The sequence below is a fragment of the Rhipicephalus microplus genome, chromosome 10 (assembly GCF_043290135.1).
Source record: "Rhipicephalus microplus isolate Deutch F79 chromosome 10, USDA_Rmic, whole genome shotgun sequence".
Taxonomy (NCBI): Eukaryota; Metazoa; Arthropoda; class Arachnida; order Ixodida; family Ixodidae; genus Rhipicephalus; species Rhipicephalus microplus.
In genome coordinates this window covers 30,270,131-30,298,009 of record NC_134709.1, presented here as the reverse complement: position 1 = coordinate 30,298,009, position 27,879 = coordinate 30,270,131, and the positions used below count along the sequence as shown (strand labels likewise).

Sequence of the window (27,879 nt, the reverse complement as noted above, 5' to 3'; positions counted from 1 at the left end):
TAAACAACGCGCACGCATCTCTCTATCCGCACTATGTACGGCTGGCGTCGTGATTCCTTGGTTCCCAGATCGCTAAATGGCTTCTTTATAACTCTTTCTTTCTTCCTTCCTTTTTTTCTTTATTTATCGAGTTGTGCACCGCCCTCCCCCCTTTCTGCTACATCATTACTGCAGTGTGTGCTCAGCCTTCTATGGATAGCCTTCCCTCACACTTTCATTTCCTATTCACGCGAGTTAATATGTTGATGCGAGCGCTATATTTTTATTTTTCCTCTTTTTTCGTTTCCAAGGAAAGAAAGATGATTGTGCTTTGTCTCCTCTGACGCCACCGCTCTCGCTGGCCGCCCATTACCTCTTTTCACGTTCTTTTTCCGCCTATCTGTTGTCCGCAAACAGATTGAGTTGGAGTGTGTGCCCGTGACACGCAAGCTCAGCCCGAATGTGTACTATGCAAACGCATGTGTCAATCACTTTTCAGGCCTGGCCTTTCGCGTGTACTTGCTTGAGTATGTGTGTTAACACATCATTAAAATGCATGCACATGGACAGACAGGCACATTGTACAGACTAGTTGCAAGCACTGGTTGCCTGTACATTTTTTTTTCTTTCTTTATGATGTGCTAGCACATCAGCAAATGTCAACAACCACCAACCAGATCATTCCGAGGTGTGAAGAGGGGGTGGGGGGGAAGGTGGGCAAAATTAAAATGGTCGGAAATGGTGGTGTGGGAGCTTAGCAATCGCTGGAACAAGGATAATTGCTTTCCTCATATGGTCAAGTACTCAGCAAGTGCCCCTCCCCTCTTCTTCTGAGAAAAATCCAAGTTACGAGCCCAAGCAGTACTGACCTCTCACAACATTTTACCCCACCGTTTGCAACTGTCTGAGTGAATATGTGTAATAAATATTCCACCCCTTCGCGACATTTTATAATGTATTATAGTTTCCTCTGCTGTAGTAGTTGTTGCAAGTGTAATACACTATTATTATTATTATTATTGTTGTTACTACTACTACTACTACTACTACTACACATGCCGCATTGGTGTATGCACTACAAACAGGGTGGCATATTGGATCAATAACACTGCTAATAACAAATCACAAAAAGCAAACATTGCAAATGAAAGTATTAACAATTCTAATGCAATATCACATATTGTTAGTATGCGAAAAAAGTTAGTCAGACTTTCATTCATTCATTCATTTTTATTTTCTTAAGGACCCCACTCGAGGGTATTACATGAGGGGTGGAACACAGGAAAAGAAAACATTTGAACACGTTAGTTTTCGCAGCATAGGTGATTTGTAAGATTTGTCGCGAAGGATGATGGGCAGGTGGTTGAAGCAATGGAGCAGGGAAGGTCGTTCCAATCCTTGACTGCGCGGGGAAAAAAAGAAGCGGAAAAAGTGGCAGTTCTGTTACGATAACGGGACACTTGAAGTGGATGGCTTGTGCGGTGTGAAATGTATGTCGGGGGGAGGATGTAAGGAGCTGCATTGAGAGAAAAATGAAAAAAATTATGAAAGAGAGAAAGGGTGGCGATATGGCGGCGAACAGAGAGGGGTGATAAACCGGATTGTGCTTTCAAGGATAAAATGACTTGCCATTGATATGAAGAATTATAAATAAACAAGAAATGATACAATAATACTAATGTTTGAGGTGACATATTCAAGCAAAGACTAAAATAACATCAGGAATGTTTGATATTATTTATAGCAATTTTATTTTTTGTGGGTGAAGTTGCATTTACGTCTTTGAGTGTTCACATATTCAAAGTGTCAATTGTATAGAAATGGGAGACGTTTACTACAGTCATCATTTCGCGTCCGGCTAATGTTTCTGTGGCCTATATCCTTACACTAATGTTCTGTGTGAAAGTTATATAGTGGAAGTAATACACACATTTAGTTGTATTTTCTTTCTGAGTTTGTCTTATTTGTTCCAGTCACTTAAAAGCAATTCTTGGCTGAGAGGCGTAATTTTCATGCTCAGTAGACTCAATAGCAGTACTCAAAAGGTGTGAAGTTTTCTTGTTTTTCTCTTGCTGCACATATGGTGCTGCGAGAACCTCTGTCCCTACACTCATTGTTTTTGTGCCAAAATATAAGGTTTTGTCATCTGTATGCGGGGACCAGCAACTGTAATTGCAGAAGCTAGAGTGAGCTCGTGCTGCTCGAGCAGAGTCGTGGCACGGTTTATGCGCTGCGGGAAATGCGAGACAGCGTGGTGTTGTAGACCATCCATTAGTGCTGTAATCATTTACAAAGAATACGGAGCTGCTCGAAAACTGGTTTCTCGACAGACTCGCCAGACAGGTCTGTCATCGGGCCCTGACGCCCTTTGACGAATGGAGTGGGCTATCATAGAGGTTGTAGGGTGGTGCGGGAGACAGCTGTTGGGAAACGCACACTGGCTGAGCATGACAGCCAGGCTCAAATGTAGGTTGCAAGACGAGCGATGCCTGCTTTGGTACGGCGGTTGACAATAACGATTGACATTGAAGATTGCTCAGATGCTTACGACCAGTAATAATTTTTTCTTAGGGGGTAATGGAGTTACTACACTCTGTTACAACCTCAGAAAAAAATGAGGTTTGACCTAAAGAACCACAGCGCACCTGCCATTTCCTGCAGCAGGTTTCCGTTCAAACCATGAGTACTACTTCTCGGCTAATGTAGGTGCTAGACGTATTAAGAGCTAAAGATTTATTATTACTACCGTAAACCTTATGTTTGGTTTAGCAGCAAAGTAAGAGAAAATTTTCCTGAGAGAAAAAGAAAACTTCCGTGAGAAAAATCCCTGAGAAAATTTACCAGGATGGCCAAGTTTCAGACCTAAAACGAATGACAGAAATGTGGGTCTTTATGGCAAAGTTGATTATCTGAAACAATAAAGATGCTCTTGTTTCATGAAAAAGTAGTAAGTGCTATTCAACAAAGCTCTCATGCAAATTCTCCTTGGGAAAGACAGCAAGGACTGTGTGCAGAGCTGACATTTCTCCTAGGTTGTAAACGAGTACAATAAATGTGTGCACGTACCTGTGAGCATTCTAAGGACACAATGACATTGATGAAGAAGTATGTTACGAATTGGTCGCATGCTGTATCTTTGTGCTGTATGCATAGACTTTAAGGAGATGGTGGTTCAGGACATTCAGAGAACTCCCCTGGATTACTGATTGCCCCTTGATAACATGAATAAAGTTTACATGAAAAGAACTGGAGCTTTCTGTATGGCTAATGTGAATGAAGTTTATACAAAAAAATGTGTGGCTTTCTGTGTGAATGAGACGCTTCATGTTAATAAGGAATGTCCCAAGTAAGTATGCTATTTTTGCTTTGTGCTTATATTAATCAGTCGAATGTTTGATTTATGAATTCTGGCTGCCCTAATGCTGCAGCATTTGTGGAGCATATTTGAAATGATCACTTTCAGTCATTTCTAACATACTACCATTAATACTAACTTGCAAAGTCTTCAGCGTGCACCAATTACACACCACCATGACTTTCTTTCAAAGAGGAAGAGCCAGGCAAATGGCAGGTGACAGTAAATAATTATAGGGGGTGTTGTTCTCAGGTGGGCTCTGCTAACACTATTCTAAACTGTGGGCATAAAGTTGACTACACTCAAACCTTGATATAATTAACCTAGATACAATGAAGCATTGGATATGATGAAGTAAATGAGGAATAGCCTTGAATAGACATAGTGTCAAGAATATACATCTATAACAAAGTGTTGTATATAACAAACTTATTTTCATGTGAAATACAACTACATTATAATGAGGTTTGAGTGTATTATAATGTTAATAATAACTAAATACTAAGAATGTAAGCAGTACTGCAGCAGCTTTTCCAGAAGGTTGGTAATAGTTAGTTTTCTCCTTGCAAAGGGCTGCACAGTTTTAATAAGTTTTAAGGGCTGCACAGTTTTAAGGGCTGCACAGTTAACTAGGACATACGGCAATATATTTGTGCGCTGCATTGTGACCTCAACAGGGCTCCAAGTGTGGCAGCCTTCAACTCTGGGAAAATGACGCACTACCTTCGTTTCCTCTGCGTCTACTCTTAATTTGTGCAAAGCACAGGAAGTGCGTGGGAGGTTTTGCAGTTGAAAGGATTCTTCCCGTCTAGAAGACTTATGACTACACTGCCAGTGGTTTGGTTTGTCCGCCGAACTCTCGGTCGTGATTGAATTATAGCCCGCGGTAGCATTAGATGTCGTTCCTTTGCGAGTGTTGAAGCCTGTGATATAACCAAAAATTGTAGTGCTGGAGGTAGTTTTATGCTTAACTTTGGCATAGTATGAAAAGTTATCTTATTTGCTTTATGTTACGGTTGTCAAACACTTTACTGGAAAAAGTGGCTATGAAAACACTCAGTGTATTGACTTCGTGTTGATGTACTAATTTGCGAAGAATAGGCAAGAAAATGTTGCAGGAATACACTCGCAAAAAAGCAGGCATGGCTGATTTTCACATGGCTGATTTTTTAGTACTATGTCACATCATGCTGGATTTTAGTTGCTCATATTTTATACTTGAGTGGTGGCTAGAAGCAAGGTGTGGTTTAACATTCATTAGTGATATAAGATAAAATTATGATGTCTATTTAACTTTAGCTTCTTTATGCAGTTTAGTTCACAAATTTATGGAAAGATAAGATGGAAGAGATATAGCGGTAGCTTGTCTCTTTCTCTTGCTGTTTTGAATGGTTGTGATAAATTGAGCCAGTAAACTGCAAAGTTTAATTTTACATCAGGTAAGACTCACTCTTATAAATTACAGTTAACAAGATACAAATAAAACTGCCAAATATTTATGGCCAACAGCATGCACCCTCCTACACCTGAGGGCAAATTGAACATCAAGTATTAACTAAGTACTAAAAGTATGCTGATGGGCATCTATGTATATGTAAGTAGATATGCTTGCCTTAACCACTTTGCTTTCATGTAGAAGCCCATCTTTATCACCTTGCTTATGCTGTAGCATCAGGTAGATAAGGAATCATTTTTCACGTTGATAGAATGAGAAGATTCTGTGTCTTTGCAGAGAAGCAGAAATGAAGTTCTGGAACCAGCTGTACCTGCTACTATGGAAAAACTTTGTAATACATCGACGACAGAAGGTAGAGTCAATAACCTTGTATGCTCGCTTTCTTTCTGTGCATCTATACGGCGTGAGGCATCATTCATTGCGTCCGCTGCCGCGAGAGATGTGGACTTGTGTAACTGGTGTGCTTTCTTTTTCCAGGTGCGCGTGTGTATAGAAATAGTATGGCCTCTCATCCTTTTCTTCATTCTCATGTGGGTCCGCACACGAGGATTGCGTCTTTACATTCACGAGTGTAAGTGGCCCATCTTCGTTCTTATCTTTTGAAGCAGCGTCTAACCACTTTCACAAGTTCTTTGTCTCATTTACTTTTTTTAATCTCTTTTCACTATTCTTAGCAGCTGCAGAGAGTTTTCTGTTGTATATCAAATTTTTTACCTGCAGTATTGTTCTTACTGTGATGTAAAATATACACAAGCTGTACAAGCTTTTTTTGTACTGCTATTTGAGTGCCTTCACACGGGAATTATGCTTGTTATGGCTTGATACTCTGACTGTTCTGCTCTTTTTGAAGCTACTAGAGCTCTTTATAGAAAAGAAGAGGACCTTTAGGTGCTTGCTTTTTTTTTGTTACACAATATTAATAAACACTAACTGACACAGTCTGTTCACAGCAATATAAAACTGCTTATAGCAACATCACAAAAAGATTGTTGCATTGTAGCCCCAATAACAGTTAATCTTGAATGAACATTAGACTGGAATTCGGAAATACTACAATGGTGTTGTTTCCAGTTGTGCTTGTATCGAGTTTTTTGCTATCCAATGCTGTTGCCTTTATAGCCTTGTTTCATTCTTATGAGTCATATAAACTGTGTCGAGAAAAAAAGTCAAGAAGTTTTAGCCTCGTGAGACTGTGTCCTAGTACTACAGCCGTCACTGATGGCTGTCTTGCAGTAGCCTTGGGAATGACATATTTGTCTCGAAATGGCAAAATTGTTGCGGGCATTTGTGAGTTGATCCTGCTTTAATTGGCGTAAAGAGAAAGTCATTCCGACTCACTTTTTGTCATGCATGGTTAGTTATAGTGTTGAGCACACGCTGCCTAGCTAGCTTGGACACCAGGAAGTGCTGCATGCCAAGGCAAAGCCAAATGAGCCGCTTTGTTCGTTTCAAGTGAGGAAAAAGAGCACTCGCAGAAAAACGAAAGGGAAAGCCTAGGTATACTTCCTTGTGTGAGGCATGGTTACCCTGCGCAGCGTGAGGTCCATCATGCGTATCAAATTGACCATGTGGTGGAGGTTTTTGTGTAATTGTTATGCAGATGCGATGTTCTGTTGCACTGTTACAGAAGTGGAAGCCGTGTCGTTTCGCCATTTGTAAAGCTATGCATAAGCTGTTATAGTAGCATGATGGTGCACAGTGTGGGAATATCAGAGAGGCTGGCGCCTGGCAGTCTTGCCATTTAAAATGTTTATATTTATGCAGTTCAGTTACAATGCTTTTGAATGCCTTTCCTCCTGGATGTGCAGAGAACATTGTTGTTTTCACATTTGCTACGTGTCACTTATTACATCACATATTATTCTCTACCTCAGCTCTATGTTAGCTGACCAGGCATGCCCTTGTTAGCTTCCTTTCTTTTTGTTTATTTCTGTAATTTGATTGACAAGTTTTACTAGTAGAAAGCTTGTAGTTTCAGTGATGCTCCTTTTGCACACCAACATGTTCTGTGCTTGAGTAGCATAATTATTGCACAGCATGTAATTCTATTCAACTGATGCTGAATGCTGCATGTTCTTCTCCTGAACTAACAATGTACTGATGATTAGTTTTACGTAAGATAATCATAACAAAATAGCCAGAAGGCATCTTGGCATGATGTTTTATCATATACAAATGTAAATTGCCCTTGTAATAGATGGCATGCACCATACATTGTGAGTGCAATTCTTCATAGTTTAGAGTTCCTGAACCCCTTTTACTTTCACTCTTAACTCGATAATTCGTTACCAATGTTCGTCATTAAGTGAACGACCTTGACTAAAAGACATTCCGTCAATGCTTTAACTTATTCTAGGCATCTTTAGTGCGCTTTGCCGTTACCCATGTTCAGCATCACAAGCTCAGTTGACTCAACTGTAAGCTCAAGGACATTAACTCACTGAAGTGTTGCGTAGTTGACCATAAGCCACTCAGCAAGAAGGTAAACATTGCCTTGAAACATGGTGTGTGATGCCACTTTGCTTTTACCTTCACTGTCTCCTCCAGGCCATTTCGATTCCAAGGCCATGCCTTCTGCCGGCCTGCTGCCATTTGTCCAGTCGACTGTGTGCACTCTCAACAACACCTGCCACAGGGAGCCGGCCACTCAGAGCAGTGCCGAGCAGCAGTACAACACGTCGCTGTGAGTGAAAAGCGTTTGCTTCTGCTTGATTGTCTTTTATGATTTTTTTTTCATGCTCCAAGTGGAGTTTGTCCACTTTTTTACTTATTTTTTCGGGCTCTTGTGATAGGGCGGGGGGGCTGCCCCTTTTTCATATGGGCCTAGCGTCTTTTTTATTGGCCTTTCTTATAGGCTTTTTTTCATGACCTTTCCCATAGGTTTACTGCTGTTTAAGGGGTTTACTGAGAAATGAATTAATGAAAGAATGACACAGTGAGTTGTAGATTTCATGCATGTGTAATTCAGAAATGAATCGTTTACTTATAACTTCATAAGATAACCTGACTGCAGCCAAGACTCCGTAATTGCTTTATTCATCTGATTGGTACCGCCACAAAAAGTGGTCCTGATGCTCTCCCACTAAGCAGCATCTCTTCCCTTCGTTGGCAGTGAGCATGATGCTGCGGACATTACCAGAGTACAAAGTGTCAGCGAAACATTCTAAAGTTTTTGCATGAAAACGAACCAAATTTCAGCTCTTGTGTAGGGTAACGGTCCAGTTGTCAGGAATACGTCATTGTGTTGTTCCTTGGATTATTCTTGGCTGATCCTTGGCAGTTCTCTGAATGACCTAAAAACCTTGCTGGAAAGGTTCTTGGTTAGTCAAACATCTGGCCACTACCAGGAGCTGGTACAGTTCTTCTTTGTCTTTCGCAGAATTATACGACTGGTCAGCGATGTGAATCACATCGTGAATGAACATTTAGCAAATGAAGACACAGTGAACAGCATCAAACGGTTATCCCGTGACTTGGAAACGCTCTCATCATTTGTAAAGAAACTAACTGCTGCCCAGTTTCCAATGTCCGGTGAGTGACTCAGGAACTTATTTTCCTGTAAAAGCCTTGCAGGTTTGCGCATGCTTGAACCCAGATTTTCACTGCTGGCTGCAAGACAGCCAGACTTGCTTATATACTTATATTAATGAATGTACATTAAAGAACTCCATGTTGTAAAGGTTAGTACTATAACACTCTTCACCACAGCTTCTCCCTTGTCCCCACAGTTACTTTTGTTAACAATTAATATAGTTGCATGAACTTAGGCTAAGCATAAATTCTGCTGCATTCCAGTCACCCTGCTGCAGATCTTTCATAAAGAAATATTGAGCCTTTTTCATTCAATTCCTTCTCAGCTTCTGACTATCAAGAGCTTTGATGTATGGCAGTGCAACTTGTCTTTCGGTGCTACCGTGATTTAGCTGGGCATATTACTGGTTGCAGGATTGGATACCAGCCATAGGGCTATGCTTTGTTGCAGGTATTGTGGCCCATCAAGTTTTGGCAGAGGTGGTACATATTTAAAATTTCTCTAAATGCAGATGTGGAAACAATGCCTTTGTCTTATTGTGAGTGGGACGATGAAGGTTTCATATGCTAATTTAGTAATTTTATGTTGTAAACCACAGGTAGTCAAAATTAACCTGGAATACTCCGCTGTTGTCCTTTCTATTAGACCCAGTCTTGCATTGCAAAACGAGATTCGACATAATTAACTGTAGGTACTCTATATAACATGCTACGGTCTTCCTACAGGAAGGGTTGCCATTGAGAATGTCTTGAAGAATGACGAAAGCACAAGACAGGGTTTCGAAAATCTAAACATCTCCAACAAAAAATTTTATCCTGCCTTCTTCAAGTCGAGCGTGAGCGTGCGGGCACTTCAAAAGGTGAGGGCTCACTTGTATCTGCGTTGATGTTTGCTGGTTGTAGCACTATGTTCAGTCATTTGCTTGGGCAGGATTCTTGTTGCATTAGTGCTCAGAGAAAAATATACCTATTTTTGATGAAATGCTGAAATCCTGCCTTCAATTTGTGTGATTGGTCACCATGCATAGAATCACCATGCACGGTTTTATGGTGATTATGAGGTTTTTTCAAACCTCATGGTGATTATGAGGTTTGAAAAAAATCGAGAGGGGGGGGGGGGGGGCAGAAGATAACAACTAATAGAAAAAAAAAAAAACATGGGTGTGAGAGAGATTGGTTTAAAATTTATATGCAAAATGATATTTCACGCCGCAAGGGTTTCAAAATGAGAGCGATGAAAGATTGAGGGTTGGTCGTTTGACATCTACAAAGCATATCCTAAAGCACATCAGGCGAGCTAACATTCAAGAGGTGAGCCAGAAACAAAATTAAAGCATTGCCTTGTTTCGAATAATAATGCTGGTGTGCTCACTGTCCCAGCTTTGTTTGTTGGCTGGCCTTTATTTGTAGAAGGAAAGCGGTTCGAGTGTTGTGACAATCCTGCCAGGGTGTACTCCGACTAATATTTGTGTTGTAATGCGGGCACACTTACTACTTTACTAATACCAGCTTTGTGTCAACATTGAATAGATCGCCACACGCATCCCTAATTTTCAGCTGGGGGGTGTTAAGCATCATGGCAGGTTTGAATCTCAGTAGCCTTACTGAGATTACATAGTTTGGTGAATGTGGTATACCTTGTGTAAGCGGTGTATATCATGGAGTTTCTTAGAATTAACTAGAGGAGACTCTGGTGCTGCGGTCGTTGAGCCATCATGGGAATAAACCGCTAATACACTAGTTTGCCTAGTCTTCATGCTTGTGGCTCTGAACGCACTTGTGGCTTTGTTTATTGCTCTATTTTGGTTTTGTTTTAAGGAAAAGAATGGACCATTGTGAACACTGTGACCCGATTTGTATTGGTGAGCTTAGAAAATTAAGGCAACTGCTAAACATTTGCTGATTGTTGTCTCGTGACAAAGCAGCTTCTGGCCGTGGGAAGCTAAACGGATCCGTAAGAACGAAGATTAGACAAATTTGTGTACTACCTATCATTCCCACGCTGGCTGAAGTGCCGTGTGTTGTAGCTCCCACAGACACTAGCACCAGAGTTCCTTCTAGTGTATATATAGAAACACCATGGTGTATACGTTACGCACTGTGCATGGTGCTCCACAGTGCAAACATCTTTAGAATCAATTAAAGAACTGGCTTCTCCTTCCTCCTCTTTTCTCATTCACCACATTTTTTGTTTGTTATGTGGACACAAAAGGCTTCTATGCTAGTTGCTTGTAAACTAAACCACCTCTATTTTTTTGCCAGATATTTGACAGAGGCAAGGAGGGCATTCGAGGCTACTTCTGCAAGCCAGGTGCTCCCCAGGTGCTCTTTGTGGCTGGCGTCCCAGAAGACAGTGATGAGCACAGTCGCCTGCAGCGTGATATCTGCAAACTGCCTGCTGCCGACGGTCGTGCCTTTTCGCAACAAGTTTTGAGAAGTCTGAACTGGACCGCTGTGCTTCACGAGGTGGGTCTTTGGAAATATCAAGATGTCTATATGCCAAGACGCATACATGTTAGTTTGTTACTTTGAGATGGCCGTAGGTGAATTAATTAGAAAGCTTACAGAATATGTCTGTAGAATAAAACTGAAAATACAGCTAGTATACAGGTGCGCTTTAGTTCTTAGAGAAACTCTTTGTCTCTACAGTAAGCTTTTCAGATGTACCAACAGTGTTTACATGTCATCGTACTCAGTGTACCGTTAAATACATTTAGAAACGTGCACCGTATGTATTGCACTCCTGATGAAATGTGAAAGAATGCTTGTGTATTTATTAGCCATGTATTCAGAAAAGCTGAGCGATACCAAAAAATGTAGAGTTTCCCACTGTTACATGCCTTTCAATCAGATCATTGCTGGGGCACTTACTCACCAGTATTTAATTAAATAATTTAATGATCTGTGTGGGAATTGGGGTGTAAGAAACATAATAAAGAGAATGTTTTTCTCAAGAGGGCAGTCTAATTTTCAAGCCAGTAATTTTTTTTTCCACCAATCAAACTTTGTGACTATCAAGAAACAGCGACATTGTGGCAGTTAGCTCTGGCTTGGTATTCACTCCTAGAATATCGTTAATATGTATTCAATTTCTTGTTTTTTCTTTATGCTACATCAGGTATCATCCGTCATGAAGGAGAGCGGCCACAACTTCAGCACAGCTGACTGGGTGACTGCTTTTCAAGCTGCTCGGGATGCTCGCAATGAGGTACATATTGCTTCTCTCCTCTGTACTCTTACTTCTTTATTTGTTGCTGCTGGCAACATTTGCAGCTAAGAGGAACAATTCAAACACACACCTCACGAAGAATTCAGAACACAGTGCTCCGATTTCACTAGCCATATCACCATAAGTTGCACTGCATGAGTTTTCAGAAATTTTCAGATGCGAAGCATCTTATAGTGATGGCACGTCCCACGTTGTCGTCGGCGGCCGTAGTCGCACTGCACATGCGCTACTCTCCTCCTCTCTCCAACAGTTGCACAGTACTCTCTCCACTTCTCTTCTACCACCTGCTTGTGTTTAAGTTGAATCTAAGGGACCTATAGTAAAATGATTTGTTTTGGAACAATTTAAACTAGCGGGCATGCTTTTGATACACAACTATTGAGGCTTCTGTAAGCTACTAATTGACCTGTTTTTTGTTTGCAATATCATTATAATGAGCTTATGAAGGCCTTGTGACAGGAATTTGTAGAAACACATCTGCTTGCCATAATTGGGAATTATATAATTGTTTGACTCTTTCAGTTGTGGGCACTGGCTAGTTTTCAAGAGCTGCTGAAGGGATTCACCGAGAGGATCGATCAACTGTCTGAACTCTTCATTTTGGGTCGATCCCGACGCAACGGCACGTTCGCGCGGGTGATTCAGGTGTCGCTGTGCGGTCGCAACATGTCCTCTCTCCTGGACACCGAGCATGGCCCGGCCCAGCGCTTTGAGGAGTTCCGAGAACAGGTCAACAGAAACCTGCAAGAACAGAGTGATGAGGCTGTGGTCTCAGAGTACGTCTATGACAACACTACTAGTGAGTATTTATCTGTGAAGGAACAGATAACCTGAACAAGTTGGTGCTTTCCTGATTCCGCATTTACTCTCGTAATCCTCACACTCACATAATTCTCGCACCTCCTCACAGTGTCGAGCAAAAATGATTTTTTTCCCCGCGAGTAAATATCGCAGCTCTGAAAATCGCAGCAGTACTGTCATTCGCTCCTTCCAACCTTCGAACCACTGATGATGATAGCACATGGCAGCATGGCGCCATCTCTTGAAGATCATGCATACTATTAAAGCATGGAGCCCCAATCTAATATAAGCCAAGTAAAAGTAGGAAGTGCTCATTGTGATGTGTTATATGGAGGAAGAAGGGTGTACTTTGTGTCTATTCTGTAGTTACGCTATTAGGTGATCTGGGAATCTCGATTTGTGGCCGCTTCATTTTCTTTTTTGCTCTGTACGTTTTCGTGGAAAATTTTCCTCACATAATTCTTGCACCCCTCAACTTTGGATGGTTTTCCACGAAAAAAAAAGTGCGAGCATTATGCGAGTAAATGCGAGTGCATTCCTAATAATACTCAAATATGTAAAGTGCATCTTTCTGATATCTTTGTGTAATAATATAAATAATTAAATTAGTAAATAAATAAATAAACAAACGAATCTGTCGATCAATCAGTCAATCAGATTTAGTAATTCTAGATAAGAAAATGTGCAATAAGAATATGAGATAAGAACTAATGGCCAGAAAGCAAGCTGCTGGCTCAGGACAAACTGCATCGGAAAGTAGTTCATAGGAACGAAATCAATACCTATATAAGTACTCCCATCTTTTGCATTCACCAAAAAAACACCTCTCTATTCTGCACTTGGCTTTCTGCTGTCTGTTTAATTGATTATTTTGTTTCAAAAGCTGAGAACAACAGCTTGGTGCTCTCTTTGTTTTCACAGGCCCTCGCTGCAATGCCGTATTCCGGAGCTTCGAACACAACAGGTTGATGCGGTTTCTATGGGGCCAGGTCAAACCTTATGTTCGAGGCAAGATTCTGTTTGCCCCCAACAATGCAGCGACCCGGAGAATCATTAGCAAGGTCTGTGATTCTTTACATAGCCACTGTAGTTGTCTGCCACCTCTGGTGTCTGTAATCACTAATGCACTGAATAATAAACTATCCAGGACCCAGTGGTATTTAACTCGGGCTCTGTTGAGTTTTCTACCACAGAATCACACCAGTGCTTGAAGCTCCTTCGCAAAAAAGGCCCTATACAGGTTTTTGGGATATGGCGTGGAGTAGCCATGAAAGGTCTCGATCCCGCCGAAGTATAGTTAAAAATAGGCTTTTATTAAGAATTGCTGAGTCCATTAAGACCCTGCTGACATGCTGCTGACCTTGTTTTCTCTGTCGTGATGATAATGAGGATGATGCCTCCATTATAGCTCTTGCCCGCTCAGGGGGATTGGTCAAGAATCGATTATATTAATTCTCAGGGCTTACAAGTTATACATAATTCTAAAAAAAAGTAGGATAGAGCGTACTTAGAAACGGAAAGAGTGCTTGCTTGTACTTATTCTTCATTCTGTGGTCCGCCAGCGCTCGTGGTGGAATTAACACAGGTGTTAAGGTGTTATGTTGGGTGAGGAATCACGTTAACAGATGTAGATGTAATGTAGTGTGGTAGAAGATTGCACATTTTGGATTGTGCAACATGTGCGGTTTAGATCATACTTACCATTACAAAAGGCTCAACACCATTTCTTCATTGTCATCAGCCACAGTATCATTGAAGGGCACGTGAAATCGGTAGGCATGTGTAATGGGTACCTTACTTCTCTAAAGAGAGAGGAGAACAGGGATAAAAGAAAAGCAGAGGGGTTAACGGGGGCAGAGTACCGATAGGCTACTCCAAAGAATGATGAATAATGGCATAGTGGGTACTTTTTCTACTTCACAGGACATTGATATTTATTGTGTAGTGGGTACCTATCAAGTACACTTGCATAGGTCACCTCAAGGGCCTCTACAAATGGCTGAGGAAAGGCTGCTTCTCCAGCTTTTGCTGTGACTGTGCTGTGTATTTCATGCATGCCTGGTATTTTTTGTCAAATGCTGCTTGTTGGACACTTTCTGCTTTCTAAAGGCCACTAGCATAACAGTGGGCCTCTGGGCAGCAGTTTGTGCTTGTAGGTCCATCGTTAAATGGAAACCTGAGGGTAGTTGGGAGAGATGAAGATAGGCAAGTTTTCGGCAACGTCTTGTTTCTCTGAATGCGAAGTGTATGGTGCTCAGCGACTGAAACACGATACTCTGCCGTCGTGGCGGCCTGTGATTTTGAGTCACCACCTGACGTTGGGTGACTTCAGAGGCACAGGTGCATTCGAAATACATCACACAAATCCTTGCTTTCATCGTATGCCTTTATTCATCAGCTCGTTGTTTCTAGCATTTGCCAGTGGTGCAAGAAGCATTAACATTCATATGAGCTGAGTATGAAGTTTCAGTCGCTGAGCATTGTTGATCAAACTCTGTCACATCTTTCCCATTTTTTCTGGGGTCAAACCAAGCAAGAAAAAATACCTGCATTTCACTGTACGATGAAAATGCAGAACTTTTATTTTTACGTTTCTGCAAAATCTGAGTGAGAGAAAAGCTGCAGTATATGTGAAAAGGTGCCACTACCTCAGCATTCAATAATTCTGTTCTTCATATTCAGAACCACAATTCAACCTGAAGCCTTGACTTGAACAACAGATGTCATCGTAAGACTTCCTGTTCATGCGTGGAAGGATACATAATTATTGCCAGTGTTCATGTCAATTGTTAGCTTATTTAGACTTCATGATGTCAGGTCGATGCTTCAAGTAGAGGGACATTTCTCAATAAAGTATCATGCCTCTTGTTGGAAATCAGAAAATTCAAGTTTGACAGAGGTCAGTCATTTGGTAGAACAGGCATGCTGCAAATATGGTCATATTTTTCGCTGTCTGACCGGTGTAATAAGCATGTGGTAACCAGTCTTTGGACTGCTATTACAGGTAAATGAAACTTTTGAGCCACTGAACAGACTCAAGAAGTTGGCCCTGCGCTGGACCACGGACATTGCACCTAAGCTTGTGCATTGGCTGAGTAACAACTCTGCAAAGCTGGAACAGGTCAAGGTCAGTAATATATTCGATTTCTTAGCATATCAATTTATTGGCCGTGATAACTGTATTACTGCTCAGAAGAGCTGATTTTACTGCTTTGTCATTTGGACTGCTTTTATTGTGCATTATAACTCTGGGAACAGTACAGATGTAAAGAAAACGAGAAACAGTGTGAACTGCAGCACAAAGATAGACTTAGTTCGTGCTTCATGCTGTATTTTGTTTTTTTGAACATGTACCAATCGGCCCAAATCAGCACTTAAGCGCAGTTCATTTCGCAAGGCCTTTTCAACTCTCAGCTTAAATTGAACTCGCCTCATTGTCTCAGTACTCATAACTCCGTGATCTTAAAAGTGAAATTGCGAGTTCAGTGCGCAGCCATAGTATCAGGGTTAGTGTATTTAGATATAAATGTATTTTTAGTTAGTTATAAACGATACCCACCCACTTTCTCACAAGCAATATCTTGTAGCCAGTCTGTTTCACGGAACCTGATCTACAGATCAACCTCACTGCACAGTGATTGTGGAATGACTCATCAGTTACAGGGTGATTCTGTGCACAAAGCCTTTGGACAGCTGCAAACATGCATGAAATCTGTATTCACCAAGTGTACTAAAACCTGCATGTTCAACATTGCTTTAGCCAACAATTTCCTCTGATCAATCAATCAATCAATTTCATTTCATCTACTCTCTTCATTAATTTGCATAGCTGAACATGTGCTTTATAACTGACTATAACTGACCTGTACCTTGTTTTATGTCTCCTTCACACGAACCTCGTAGAAACTGTCCACATCTGAAGGCCTGGAGGCATTCTTCATTGCTGGTGAAAAGACTGGAGCCAAGGCAACTGCAGAGGAAGCTCCCGAGGCTGCTCGAGCTCAAAGTGTGCTCGAGTGGCTTCTGTCCGACTGGGACGGCCGAATCGAGAGAATCAACAAGGTGGCGGAAGAAACGTACCACGTTTTTGAGGTGAGTCAATGAATACTCAAGAGGCTGTTCATGGCCCCTGTCTGTATTACGCTTCTGTGCTTTGTTCCGAGCGAGGCTGTCCTTAATGAAATGTATCACGAGGGGTAATAGAAGGGGAAGTGGAAGTGGCTTTCCCCTGGCTACTTAGTTTATGCCTCAAGCACTGTAACATGATTAGCTCTTGATTACTGGTGGCATTGCAGAACTAAGAGTGTTCACACTGCTTTGTCTCAATATGCAACACATCACACCGGTACAAGCTGGTGAGGTTGCAGTTGCTTATTTCTTAATGCATTACAATTGAACTTAATGGCTCTGTCTGCCCAAAATTTCATAGCTGAAGCCACATCAACTAGTCAAGGACAGCAGAAGGCTAGATTAAATGATGAGATGAATTAAATTGCATGTGTAAGTTAAATTTGGCTTATATGGGTGGCTGAAGAAAGAAATGATATGTAGTAGTCTTGTTTTCTTGAGTAACATGTTTTTTTCCCTGTATAACTTCAGTGCTTCGAGATGGACCGGTTCGAAGGCTACCCGTCCGAGGAGGCACTGATGCCACGTGGTCTACAACTGATGCGAGAAAACAAGCTATGGGCGGCACTGGTGTTTAGTGGAATGAAGAGCTCCCAGGATAATGAGGTGCTGCCGCCATTCATTCGCTACAAGATCCGCATGGACGCCCGCAAAGTGGACTCAACAAAAAAGATCGAGGACAGGTATCGTTTTTGATGCGGTCCAGCCAGTCACCTGGCTGTCTCACAACTCCCTTTATAGAATTATATATTTGTCCTGTTCATTTTCGTTTGTAAGATGAGACGTCAAACTGGTGCCTTGGATACGAGAATAATGTCCTATATAATATTCAATGATTGTGTTTTAGCTGCTTTTATCTTTACCACATGTTGTATGAGTATTGAGACAAGCAGCCTTGTGGCCAGAAAGTTTCCTTAATGTAAATTCGTTGTATCCTTCTTTAATAGTACATTTTTTGTATGGTTGTCATAACTTCTATTGTTTTAACTACAATGTCTGGTTGGTGATGAACTATTTTAAGGCCTTGGCATGTTAGCAGATGGTGACAAAGAAAAATGCAACAAACTTGACAGCTGACTCAGATACAACCATTGTTTCTTTCTTTCTGAATGAATTGCAGTGTTTTTCACGTTTCTTTTAAATGCATGACGTCGAGTACTACATTTACAGTCCAGCTTGTGTGTTTCACTCAGAACAGAGGATCTTGCACTCATGAATGGGCAAGCTGAGCGAGAGAATCGTTGAAACTACATAGGCTTTCCTGCTAAAGTTTCTAGAGGTAGCTGTGGCCCCCTGATCATTCATTTTTGCATGAATATGATAAATAGTATAGAAATTTTTCTAATAGCAATGATGGTAGCTTAATGGTTATGGTGTTACAAAGCGCAAGTATACAGGTACGATCACCAACCCCGACTTCATTTTTCTAACTTCGAAACACTCAAAGTAATGAATTTGTGCTCATATGCCTGATTATTGCAAATAGTCTTTATGTACTGTAACACAATGACCTGTTGAGACTCGGCGGTTTTCAATGTCGGAAAGCTGTTCGAAGCCAGATACGTGAAGTTTAAAAGAATTCACATGCTTCTCTTGTTATTGCTATGCAGGCTAGGGTAACAGTAATGCATTTCTTCCTTACATTGACACTATGCTTTTGTTGCAAGGCGAACATGTGATTGAAAACACTGGAAAATACAATGACATCGGGAAAGGCCAAGCATTGTGTGCGTATGCTTCTATACTGTGCATGCACAAGTGAGGCTGATGCCACCTGGTGTTGCTGCTTTGTCTGGTGATTTTGTCTCTCATGTTTCGTAATACTCTCCGGATTCACAGGCCACTGCTTGGTGAAGAACGGAATTTCGAATGCTGATAGCTACGTTTAGCCATTGTAGTCATTGTGACTTCATATATTGATCTGCAAGTTGCCTCACCTTTAGTGTCATTTTTTTCTGGCAGAATTTTTCGACCAGGCCCACGCCGTCGCCCTACTATTGACCTCAAGTACCTGACTTTTGGCTTTGCCTACCTGCAAGACCTTGTGGAACACTCCATCATTGCACTTCAGACGGGATGGGAGAAGACGACGGGGGTCTACCTGCAGCAGTTTCCGTACCCATGCTACATCTTTGATCAGTGGGTTGGCTTGTCATTCATAATCTCTCTTGAGGAGGGGAAGAAACCTTTAACCGCAGAGCTGCTTAAAGTTGAGGTTTACCATCCTCTGGGCCGTCCTTGGGATTGTCGTCTTTAGGATCGTAAATCCTTGGGATCGTCGTCCATACTTTCTAGTCCGGCTTTGAGAGTGAAGCTTGATGAGAGGGAGAGAAGGGTTATAAGGCTAAGTGGGTGAGAGGAAAGCCTAGTGTAGCGCGTTGAGTGCGGTAGAGGAAGGGTAGCAATGTGGAGAGGGCTAAACTGGATAGAGATGAAGGGAAGGAAGGAAGGCAAATGCGGAGCAGTTTGTTCGGAGAGATAGAGCCAGCAGGAACGTGATTGGCTGTGCCAGTGAAATGGCTCGACCAATTGCAGCTCTCTCGAGCAAAGGTAACGCTGGCGAAAGACGGGGAAGGGCGCGCTGATGCAACCAGCTTCACTGACACCTTTATGACATAAGTCACTTGAAGCTCTGTATAATTTTTATTATGCTTGTAGCTTGTCAGTTCACCATCCACTTTTGTTGCAGTCATACTGGCTTTTCTAAAACATTGTATACTGACTTTTGAAGTGTTTTGTTTGAGAATAAGACAAAATTTACCATCATAATTGCATTCACACAATAATAATAATCAGCACTGTTGTTTTTTAAGGTTTGAAAGTTCAAACTGTCCACACGTACAACTAATGTTTGTGACTTTATCTAATCGATTCTCTTGCAATGCAGGTTCATAGTGACGATAGCAGAGTCATTCCCAATGTTCATGGTACTCTCATGGGTGTACTCGTTCGCGATGCTGATCAAGAGCATTGTGCGAGAAAAGGAGCTGCGCCTCAAAGAAGTCATGCGCGTCATGGGCCTGGGAAGCGGGGTCCTTTGGCTCTCCTGGTTCATCGATGCGTTTGGCTTCATGCTCATCTCTTCGCTTCTCCTCACCTGCATCCTCAAGGTATGTTGTTCTTGCAATGTCTCTTGATGGGCCATTCATCGGGCTTCATTGTAAATTTTGGTCATGCACTGTGAGTTGTAAGGTGCCGCATAAAGAGCTCATCATCTAACGAGTTTTTCAAATGAGTTCATTATTAGAAAGAACATAAACTGTTTTGCTACCATGCTGCCATGAGAAAAGAGCCATTATCAACAGAAACGGATCCCCTTAGCCTCGGCTAGTGTTTGCAAACCATGGGCCTTCCCTTGAATACGTTGTTTAGCGACTGCCTCGGTGATGGGAGACCCACCTAAAGGTGACCCGCGGGTTCGCCTTGTGACCCAGAATGGAGACGTCTGAGGGTTACTGGTGGTGGGTCGGTGGGATAGGCGGTGGCCCTGATTTGGGCGCCTCGCACAGAACAGTGCACATGGAAAGAACCCTTGAATCTGCATGTGCTCGTGTCAAGAAAGCGTGCCATGTTCAAGCGACAAGTTCACCTTCCTTGTTTTTTTTCCTATTTTTTAAATTTGCTTGGCAGTGCATTTCTTCTCTTGCAGTGAGCTTTAAGGCGCCATCAACGTCTAGCACTTAAAGCAACCAAAGCCGCGGCAGCCGAAAAATTATTGGCTAACTTTGAACATCTTTGTGTTTTGCAGTTTGGTCAGGTACTGGATCACTCGGATCCGGTGGTGATCTTTGTGTTCCTGGCCTGCTTCGGGGCATCCATCGTGTGCAAGGCTTTCCTGGTGGCTGCCCTCTTTTCGCGAGCCAACATTGCGGCCGCAGCGGGGGGAATCCTCTTCTTCACCTGCTACCTGCCCTATCCGTTTGTCAAGCTCTGGAAGGACCGCCTCAGCTTTCACCACAAGAGCGCTGTTGTGAGTTGTCGCCACTTTCGGTGTGTACGACCGAAGAATCGTCGTTGCTCGGACTTTCGTTCACTGTCGCTTTCATTTTGTTGGCCCACCTTGGCAGATCAGCGGCCAGGGTGCTCGGCCGCTTACCCGAAGGTCGCAGGTTCGATCGCAGCCGCGGTGATTGCGTTTAGTTGGAGGCGAAGTGGTAGAGGCCCGCGTACTGTGCGATGTCAGTGCACATTAAGAAACACCAGATGGTCAAAATTTCCGAAGCCTTCCGCTATGTTGTGCCTCATAATTACCGTATATTGTGGTTTTGGGACGTTAACTCCACATAATATTATTATTATTATTATTATTATTATTATTACTTTCATTTTTTGCATAACAGTACACTAAAAATACCATATAACTGTGAAAGAAATTTAATCACTTGTTTTGGTCATTTTCGCAGGTATGCACACTTTTCCGCACTGTCACTTCGTCTAGATCATTTTACATGGCTGTTAGTGTGCATGTAAATAAACTACTGTAAAGGAAAGTGTTTTGTCAACATGTTGTGCAGATAACCGACTGATTGCAAACTTTGACAGTCCTGCAGTCATGAGAAAAATGACCGAAATACCAAATCCTGTGAATGCCCAATGTTAAACAAAGCGAGAAAAAAAAAGACTAATGATGATTTCGTACCACTTCAACACATTATAACTTACGTATGCAATGCTTGTGCAATCAATGATCAGTTGCTCTTTTTTTTTTCTAATATGATAAGTTTTCATGAGCTCTCCGGAAAGTGCATTCCCACTTCTACCCAGAATTCGAATACTAATAGTAGTAGCACAGCAAAGAATAGCACTTATTAGAAAGTTAGTTACAATCTCTGTCCGTCTTGATCATCCGCACTTGATGATTTCCGGTCCCGCCGCGGGGGTCTAGTGGCTAAGGTACTCGGCTGCTGACCCGCAGGTCACTGTGGTGGCTGCATTTTCGATGGAGGTGAAAATGCTGTAGGCTCGTGTGCTCAGATTTGGGTGCACGTTAAAGAATCCCAGGTGGTCAAACTTTCTGGAGCCTTCAACTACGGCGTCTCTCATTATCATATGGTGGTTTTGGGACGTTAAACCCCACATATCAATCATGTGGCTATTGCTGTAGACTGTAATGTGCAGTGTGCTTGCACATGCTGACGCGGCTATGTATATAGGGTATGTAGCGAAACTTTTCTCAATAAAAATTATTTGCGAGTAGCGCATATGCTGTGCTTCTGAACGTTCCTTCTCAATCTTGTGTCTAATCCACGCTATTCAGCATTTTAGAGAATATATGAGTGTTAATTCTACTGATGGCTTGCATGTGCTTCTCTCATCTTGTAGAGCTTGGTGCCCAACGTGGCCTTCGGCCTGGGCTGCAGCTACTTTGCCCACTTCGAGGAGGAGGGTGTCGGCGTGCACTGGCACAACCTGCTCCGGGGAGGTCTTCCCCCGGACACTTTCTCCATCGCTCACGTCATGGGCCTGCTGCTCCTCGATGCCGTGCTCTACTTTGCGCTTGCGTGGTACATCGAGGCTGTCTTTCCAGGTGCGCATTGCAACGAAGACAAGAGTTTCTAGACCACTCACTGTACTAGGAAGTGGGCTTGTGCGAATAGCGAATTTTAGGTTTGAAGTGGTCGAATAACTCCTAATCGAATTCGAATAGTATGTATATCGAATTCTATAAAGAAGAATGAGCACATCTGTCATGACCCAGCTAACTTGCGCAATAATAAAAAAAAAAATCGAAACAAGGCTTGTGCAAATGTCAATTCTTGCATCAAGGAAAGCGGAAACAACTTTGAATAGTAGCAGGATCTCACTTTTGGTCGAAGGCGAGTAATAGCCTGTAAAATATGCTACTTCTTAAAATGTGCTGTACTTGGAGCACATAAGTCGGTATAACAAGCTTTTAAACTTAGAAAATGAATCGATGTGAGAGTAATATCCTCTTTTACCTTTGAAGTAAGGCTTCACGGCATTGCGTATTTCTCTTGGATATGTGTTTTCACGACTTAAAATCGCTCTACGACAGTGCAACCACCTTTACAGAGTGTGTCACATGTGGATTAACATGCACCTATTCGTTCGTTTCGAATAATTTGAAATTTTCAATAATTTAAATTCGATACGAAGTGAATTCGAATACTGCATTATTATTTCAAATATTCGAAGCAGTCAATTATTCTCACAAGCTTACTAGAAAGAAAACATCCTCAATCAAAAAGACACGCATGAAAATACATAGTTTGCGGACCTCAGTAAATATTCACTCACTGTAGTCTAGATCTTTTTGTGAAACACAGAACAGTGCTTTTCTTCATTATCCTCTAGATGTGAAGAAGCTTTACCCAGTATTATTATCATGATTTATTACGGCAGCTTAACTCCAATGCAGTTTTGATTTTATTGAATGTTATAGGTCCCTAGAAACTGGTACAATAGTTGAGGTATAATTATAGTAAGTTTACTGGCTGCAGTGTTGCTCCCATTATAGGTCAGCACCATCTGCAAATTGCTTGAAGAAGTCTTGTGTTTGGCTCTCTTGTTTTGTTCAATTAACTGCACCACTTGATGATGTGTGAAGCATGTTAGTGGTAAAACGAGGCAGCCTAACAGAGAACTTTTTGCAGAGCAATAATAATAATAATAATAATAATAATAATAATAATAATAATAATAATAATAATAATAAACAATGTGATGTTGTTTATGAACTGCAATGTTATCTCCGTATGACTGGGACCTTGAAGCTACGCTTCCATGAACTTCGTCACAGCTGTGTCAGTTGTTCTGCGCCATGAACAAGCCACCTTAATCCAGCGCTTTGCCATGCTTCTGGTAGATAACAGCACAGATCTGGACGGGCAACAAAATTAAGGGCATGTTGGTTCGCACGGAAGACAAGAAATATTGTTAAAAAAGCTCGACATGAAAAAAACTTGGACATGTTTTTCTCAAAGTTCACAATAATAGCACTGCGTTTAAGGAGTTAAAGTGAAAGAGACGCTTTATTAGAGCACAGACAATGCTTACATTGTGCTCTCTATCGGGAAGGGGATAAAGGGACCCTAAGGGAAGGAAAGGAAAAGAAAGGAAAGCTTTGCTGAAGCTTCGCACAGGGATCCTAAAGGGCAGGTTCAGTGCTTGTGCTTACCCAAGTGCGAGCTTGATGAAATTTTACTCTTCAACTTCTTTTCGATTTGCAGGGCAGTACGGAGTACCGAAGCCATGGTACTTCTTCATAACCAAGTCCTACTGGTGCGGTTCCTCACATTGCGATAGTCCAAGAAAGTCGGCATGGGAGTCTTGCAATGGAACGGCTAGCTTGAGTGGTTAGTCACCTCCCTTGTTTGTTCATTTACATATTATTCTGGAAGTTAGTGGTGTCGATTGAAAAGTGCAGTAAAAGCGTGTTAATTCAGTTTTCATTGTACTGGAAAGAATTTACCGAATTAGCTGAATGCCAAATTGTTGAAAGTATCAAGAAAGAATAAATAAATGTATGTTACATCAATACACTTTTATTTTTCTAGATAAAGGGGTAAATTCTGTACATAATTTGTATAAGAGCAATGTAAAAACCGCAGTTTTTATTATCTTGCAACTTCGTTCAAAATGTGACCATGGCAGAATACCCTGCATTTATTTAGCCTGAAGCGTGCTTTGCTCTGCACCCCTCCATTATTACTGCCACCACCAACACGACCGCCCGCATGTGACGATAGTTTTTTGCGGGTAAGATTGTCGTCAACTGATCGTTTGTCTGTGGCAGTGTAGCTAATGACTTTTTCTCCATCTTGAAAACCGTGGCGTAAAACCCTTTATCTTCAACAGCTTCCGCCGCGTTTCAGTAGTGCGACATTGCACACGCATTGCACACAAAATGAAGCTGCTGATTGCTGGATCCTCTTGTGGGGAAGTCGTGGCCACTAACTGATGGAGATAGCCATATGGACCGCACTGCCTTGTTTTGTTGTTCCACGTGCGCTGTTTTTGCTCTTTCGTGTCGCACATTATAAGTGCTTCATGGTTCGAATTAACAGGGTTGCTGACAGATATGACTGAATTAGTGAGAGCTTAATGTCATTAAACAATGCATATGCTGGCCAGGACCAGAGAACATGTCCAAATTACCCATTCTTCTGAATTAACAAGAGCTTTATTAATAAGCTTTCGCTACACTTTTTCTTTGCGCACTCACACTGGCTAACCTAATGGCTAACTTCACTTCTGTGCTGGTGTAGTTACATCTTTTGTGTCCCGTGCATTCCTGGGCAACTAAACTCATAAATAATAATCAAGGCTACAAAAAAAAAACAGTATAAAAAAGTAAGACATAACCCAGCATGTTTGTTCATTGTCACTTATCAATACTTTATCACTGTCTGCGTGTAGTTTACAGTACTGTGTGCCGTTGGTGCTGTTCGACAGGCAGCAGCTCAGTAAAATTTGCTGCACAATGTAGCACGGCAACGTCTCCCAGGTCTTTGCGACCCTCATCATGGCTATAGAGGCAGGTCCACTTCGCAACCACAATGGTGGTGCTGTGGTAATGCAGCTAGTGAATGAAAAATTGCATAATGTCCACAGTACAGCTCCAATTCTAATGCGAAGTATGTTTTAAAAACTATTATTTACCGAAAAACAGCTTCCATTATAATAATTGTGTGGGTATGATGCGTATGTGGTAACAAACAAAATTTCCAATAAAGCATTCATTTGTAGTTTGCTTACACCTTAAGGATGTACACTCTACAATACAGTGTATATACTAAATAATTTTAATGCAAGTTGCCATCAAATCAATACCAAAAATATCTTCACATATTCCATCACCTTCATCACAAATGGTACATACTATACTTAGGTTATCTAGACATACTGTGCTTTGGGAATAAATAAATGCATAATTGCACCTTTACACATTCCATTGACTGCATGTGGTTATCAGGAAAGACCGAAGACATGGAGGAAGAGCCACGCAACCTGCCGCTTGGAGTGCTCATTCGCAAGTTGACCAAGGTGTACGCTGGCGCAGACCGGGCAGCTGTTAACGAGCTGAGCCTCAACTTCTATGAGGGGCAGATCACTTCATTCCTTGGCCACAACGGCGCCGGCAAGACGACCACCATGTGAGTGTAATCCCCAACGTCTTAGCACCTTGTTACTGAAAATTTTGGAATCTTGTTATCTCCTCGTGACAGCAGTTGAGGGCTTCAAACAGTTTGTGGGTTTTGTTCACTTCTCCCGCCACTCAACCCACTTTAATAGACTAAGACCACTGTCATTGTCGATGAGACTCTGTGGCAATTTGTGTCGTCATCAGGACACCTCGTTACACCTATGCATTGTTGTTATTAATGGAGCGAGAGGAAATATAGGTTTCCCTGGCAGCTCCATCGGGTTCGAAACCATGTCTTAGAAACCATGTGGCTTTGGAAACCGAGCATTCTGATCACTCGGCTATCACTGAGCTATATTATTGTGGTCTTATATGCCATGCAATGCAATACAGAATATTGCAATACAGCATACCATGCAATACACAATACCATTTCTTTTCAGCTCTATCCTCACAGGCCTATATCCTCCGACACAGGGGACAGCTGAAATTTACGGCAGGGACATCAGAACCGAGATGGACATCATTCGTCTCAGTCTCGGCACCTGTCCCCAGTACAATGTCCTTTTTGACAAGTAATTCCACGTTTATTGCTTTACATAGTTCTCGAGTTGGGCATTACAGAATACACTAGAAAGCTGCAACCACTTTATACACTATTTTTTTTTCCACTTATGGACACCGCCGTCTTGGACTGATAAGCACTTGTTTTGTAGATTTTCTATGTCACAATAAGGAATGGTCGTGGTCGTGAAACGTTAAATTTAAAAGCCATTTCGTGCGTGTAAGTTTATCGTAGCACTGCTTGTTTATTTGATACGAGTACTAAAGTGCAACGTTATCAGTTCAAGACGGCGGTGCTTGGGCGTGTTTGGAAAATGGTGTGTACAGCAGAGTAGCAGGCTTTCTATAAACAATGGCATGTATCTACCCGCCACGGTGGTCTTGTGATTACAGTACACGACTGCTGACCCGAAGGTCACAGGTAAGGATCCGAGCTGCGGCGGCCACATTTTCGGAGGATACAAAAATGCTCGAAGCCAGTGTACTCAGGCTTGGGTGCATAAACCCCAGGTGGCTGAAATTTCCGGAGCCTTCTACTATGGCGTCCCTTGTTATCATAGTGTGGTTTTGGGACATGAAACCTCAAAAATTATTATTATTAGCATGTCTGTGCATTGCATACTATAGCAGTGCATGTATTGTTACATGAAGCAACTGCTAGTAGTTGTCCTAAATGCTCGCCAATGAATGTGAAGCTCGTGTGAGTGCACTTTTAGTAGATTGGTATTCTTTCGGTGAAAAAAAAAAAAAAATCCTTCAGTTTAACGCATGAATTACGTCATGACTTTGCCTTTAAGCTTGTGTGGGTCCTACTTGCTCCAAACGCAGCTATTCACAGTGTTTTCACCTTTAGTTAAGAATCTGCTCTCTCTTGTAGTACTTATTGTTTAAAGTTTTGTCTCTATTTATAGATTTGCTATTATCTTACACTGAAGTTAAAACTAGTCCACCTGCAGCATTTTTCTCCTGCGGTTTTGTTAATAACGAATGCAAGGTCATCAATATATCAGGTAAGCTTCTATCCAAATGCTTCCCTTATTTCCCCTTCCATCACAGTTTGACAGTTGCAGAGCACCTCTGGTTCTACGCTCGGCTCAAAGGTCTCACTGCAGATGTGGTCGCGTCCGAAGTCGAATCATTCGTGCGTGACCTGGCCCTGGTCCACAAGAGGGACGAATACTCGTGCAACCTCTCGGGTAAGTCATTTGAAACCTGTAACATGAAATACAGAGTAGCTATGCGCGCGACGGCACACATTTGGACTGAAATCGTTAAATGGTACAAGCATGCGCATTATAAGGGCCCATTGTCCGTACTGGGAATTTTCTATTAGAAGGCAGCTACGGTGACAGGTGTTTTCCAAGGGGTGGCGGGAATGCCCTAGAAGGAAGTAGTTATAGAGTAATCTTTACGGAACTTCAGGATGTGGGGAAGAGAGGGCACGAGGTACTTTTGAGCTTAAGGGGCAGCTGCCTCTACTGCAGTGCTTTCTTGGCTTCCTCCTCGGTGCTGCCTTTTTGAAAACTGAATACTCAGACCTTATTATAATGAAGTTGCATGTGACGCGAAAAGGAGTTTGTTACGTCCAAAAATTTGTCATAAAGGTATATTTCTAGCGCGGTATCTATGCAAGACTATACTTCATTTACTTCATTATAACCGATATTTCGTTATGTTGATGATCCTTATATCGAAGTTTGAGTGTATTGGCTTCTGCACATCCTTATAAA

General features: G+C 41.9%; 1 protein-coding gene across 2 annotated transcripts in view; it reads left to right on the top strand.

Annotated features, from left to right (window-relative positions):
- LOC119181195 (phospholipid-transporting ATPase ABCA1-like) overlaps positions 1-27,879 on the top strand; it is a 90,988-nt gene that overhangs the window by 16,329 nt on the left and 46,780 nt on the right. For both annotated transcript variants that reach the window (XM_075875345.1, XM_075875344.1), the window contains exons 2-21: positions 5,067-5,142; positions 5,268-5,361; positions 7,338-7,473; positions 8,170-8,321; positions 9,048-9,181; positions 10,584-10,787; positions 11,440-11,529; positions 12,073-12,349; positions 13,273-13,412; positions 15,356-15,478; positions 16,255-16,443; positions 16,951-17,162; positions 18,442-18,618; positions 19,367-19,589; positions 20,228-20,449; positions 21,802-22,006; positions 23,670-23,795; positions 25,415-25,595; positions 26,029-26,160; positions 27,206-27,345. In XM_075875345.1, coding sequence (XP_075731460.1) covers positions 5,077-5,142; positions 5,268-5,361; positions 7,338-7,473; positions 8,170-8,321; positions 9,048-9,181; positions 10,584-10,787; positions 11,440-11,529; positions 12,073-12,349; positions 13,273-13,412; positions 15,356-15,478; positions 16,255-16,443; positions 16,951-17,162; positions 18,442-18,618; positions 19,367-19,589; positions 20,228-20,449; positions 21,802-22,006; positions 23,670-23,795; positions 25,415-25,595; positions 26,029-26,160; positions 27,206-27,345 — 3,223 coding nt within the window. In that variant the 5' untranslated portion in view covers positions 5,067-5,076. The remainder of the gene's footprint in view (positions 1-5,066; positions 5,143-5,267; positions 5,362-7,337; positions 7,474-8,169; positions 8,322-9,047; positions 9,182-10,583; positions 10,788-11,439; positions 11,530-12,072; positions 12,350-13,272; positions 13,413-15,355; positions 15,479-16,254; positions 16,444-16,950; positions 17,163-18,441; positions 18,619-19,366; positions 19,590-20,227; positions 20,450-21,801; positions 22,007-23,669; positions 23,796-25,414; positions 25,596-26,028; positions 26,161-27,205; positions 27,346-27,879) is intronic.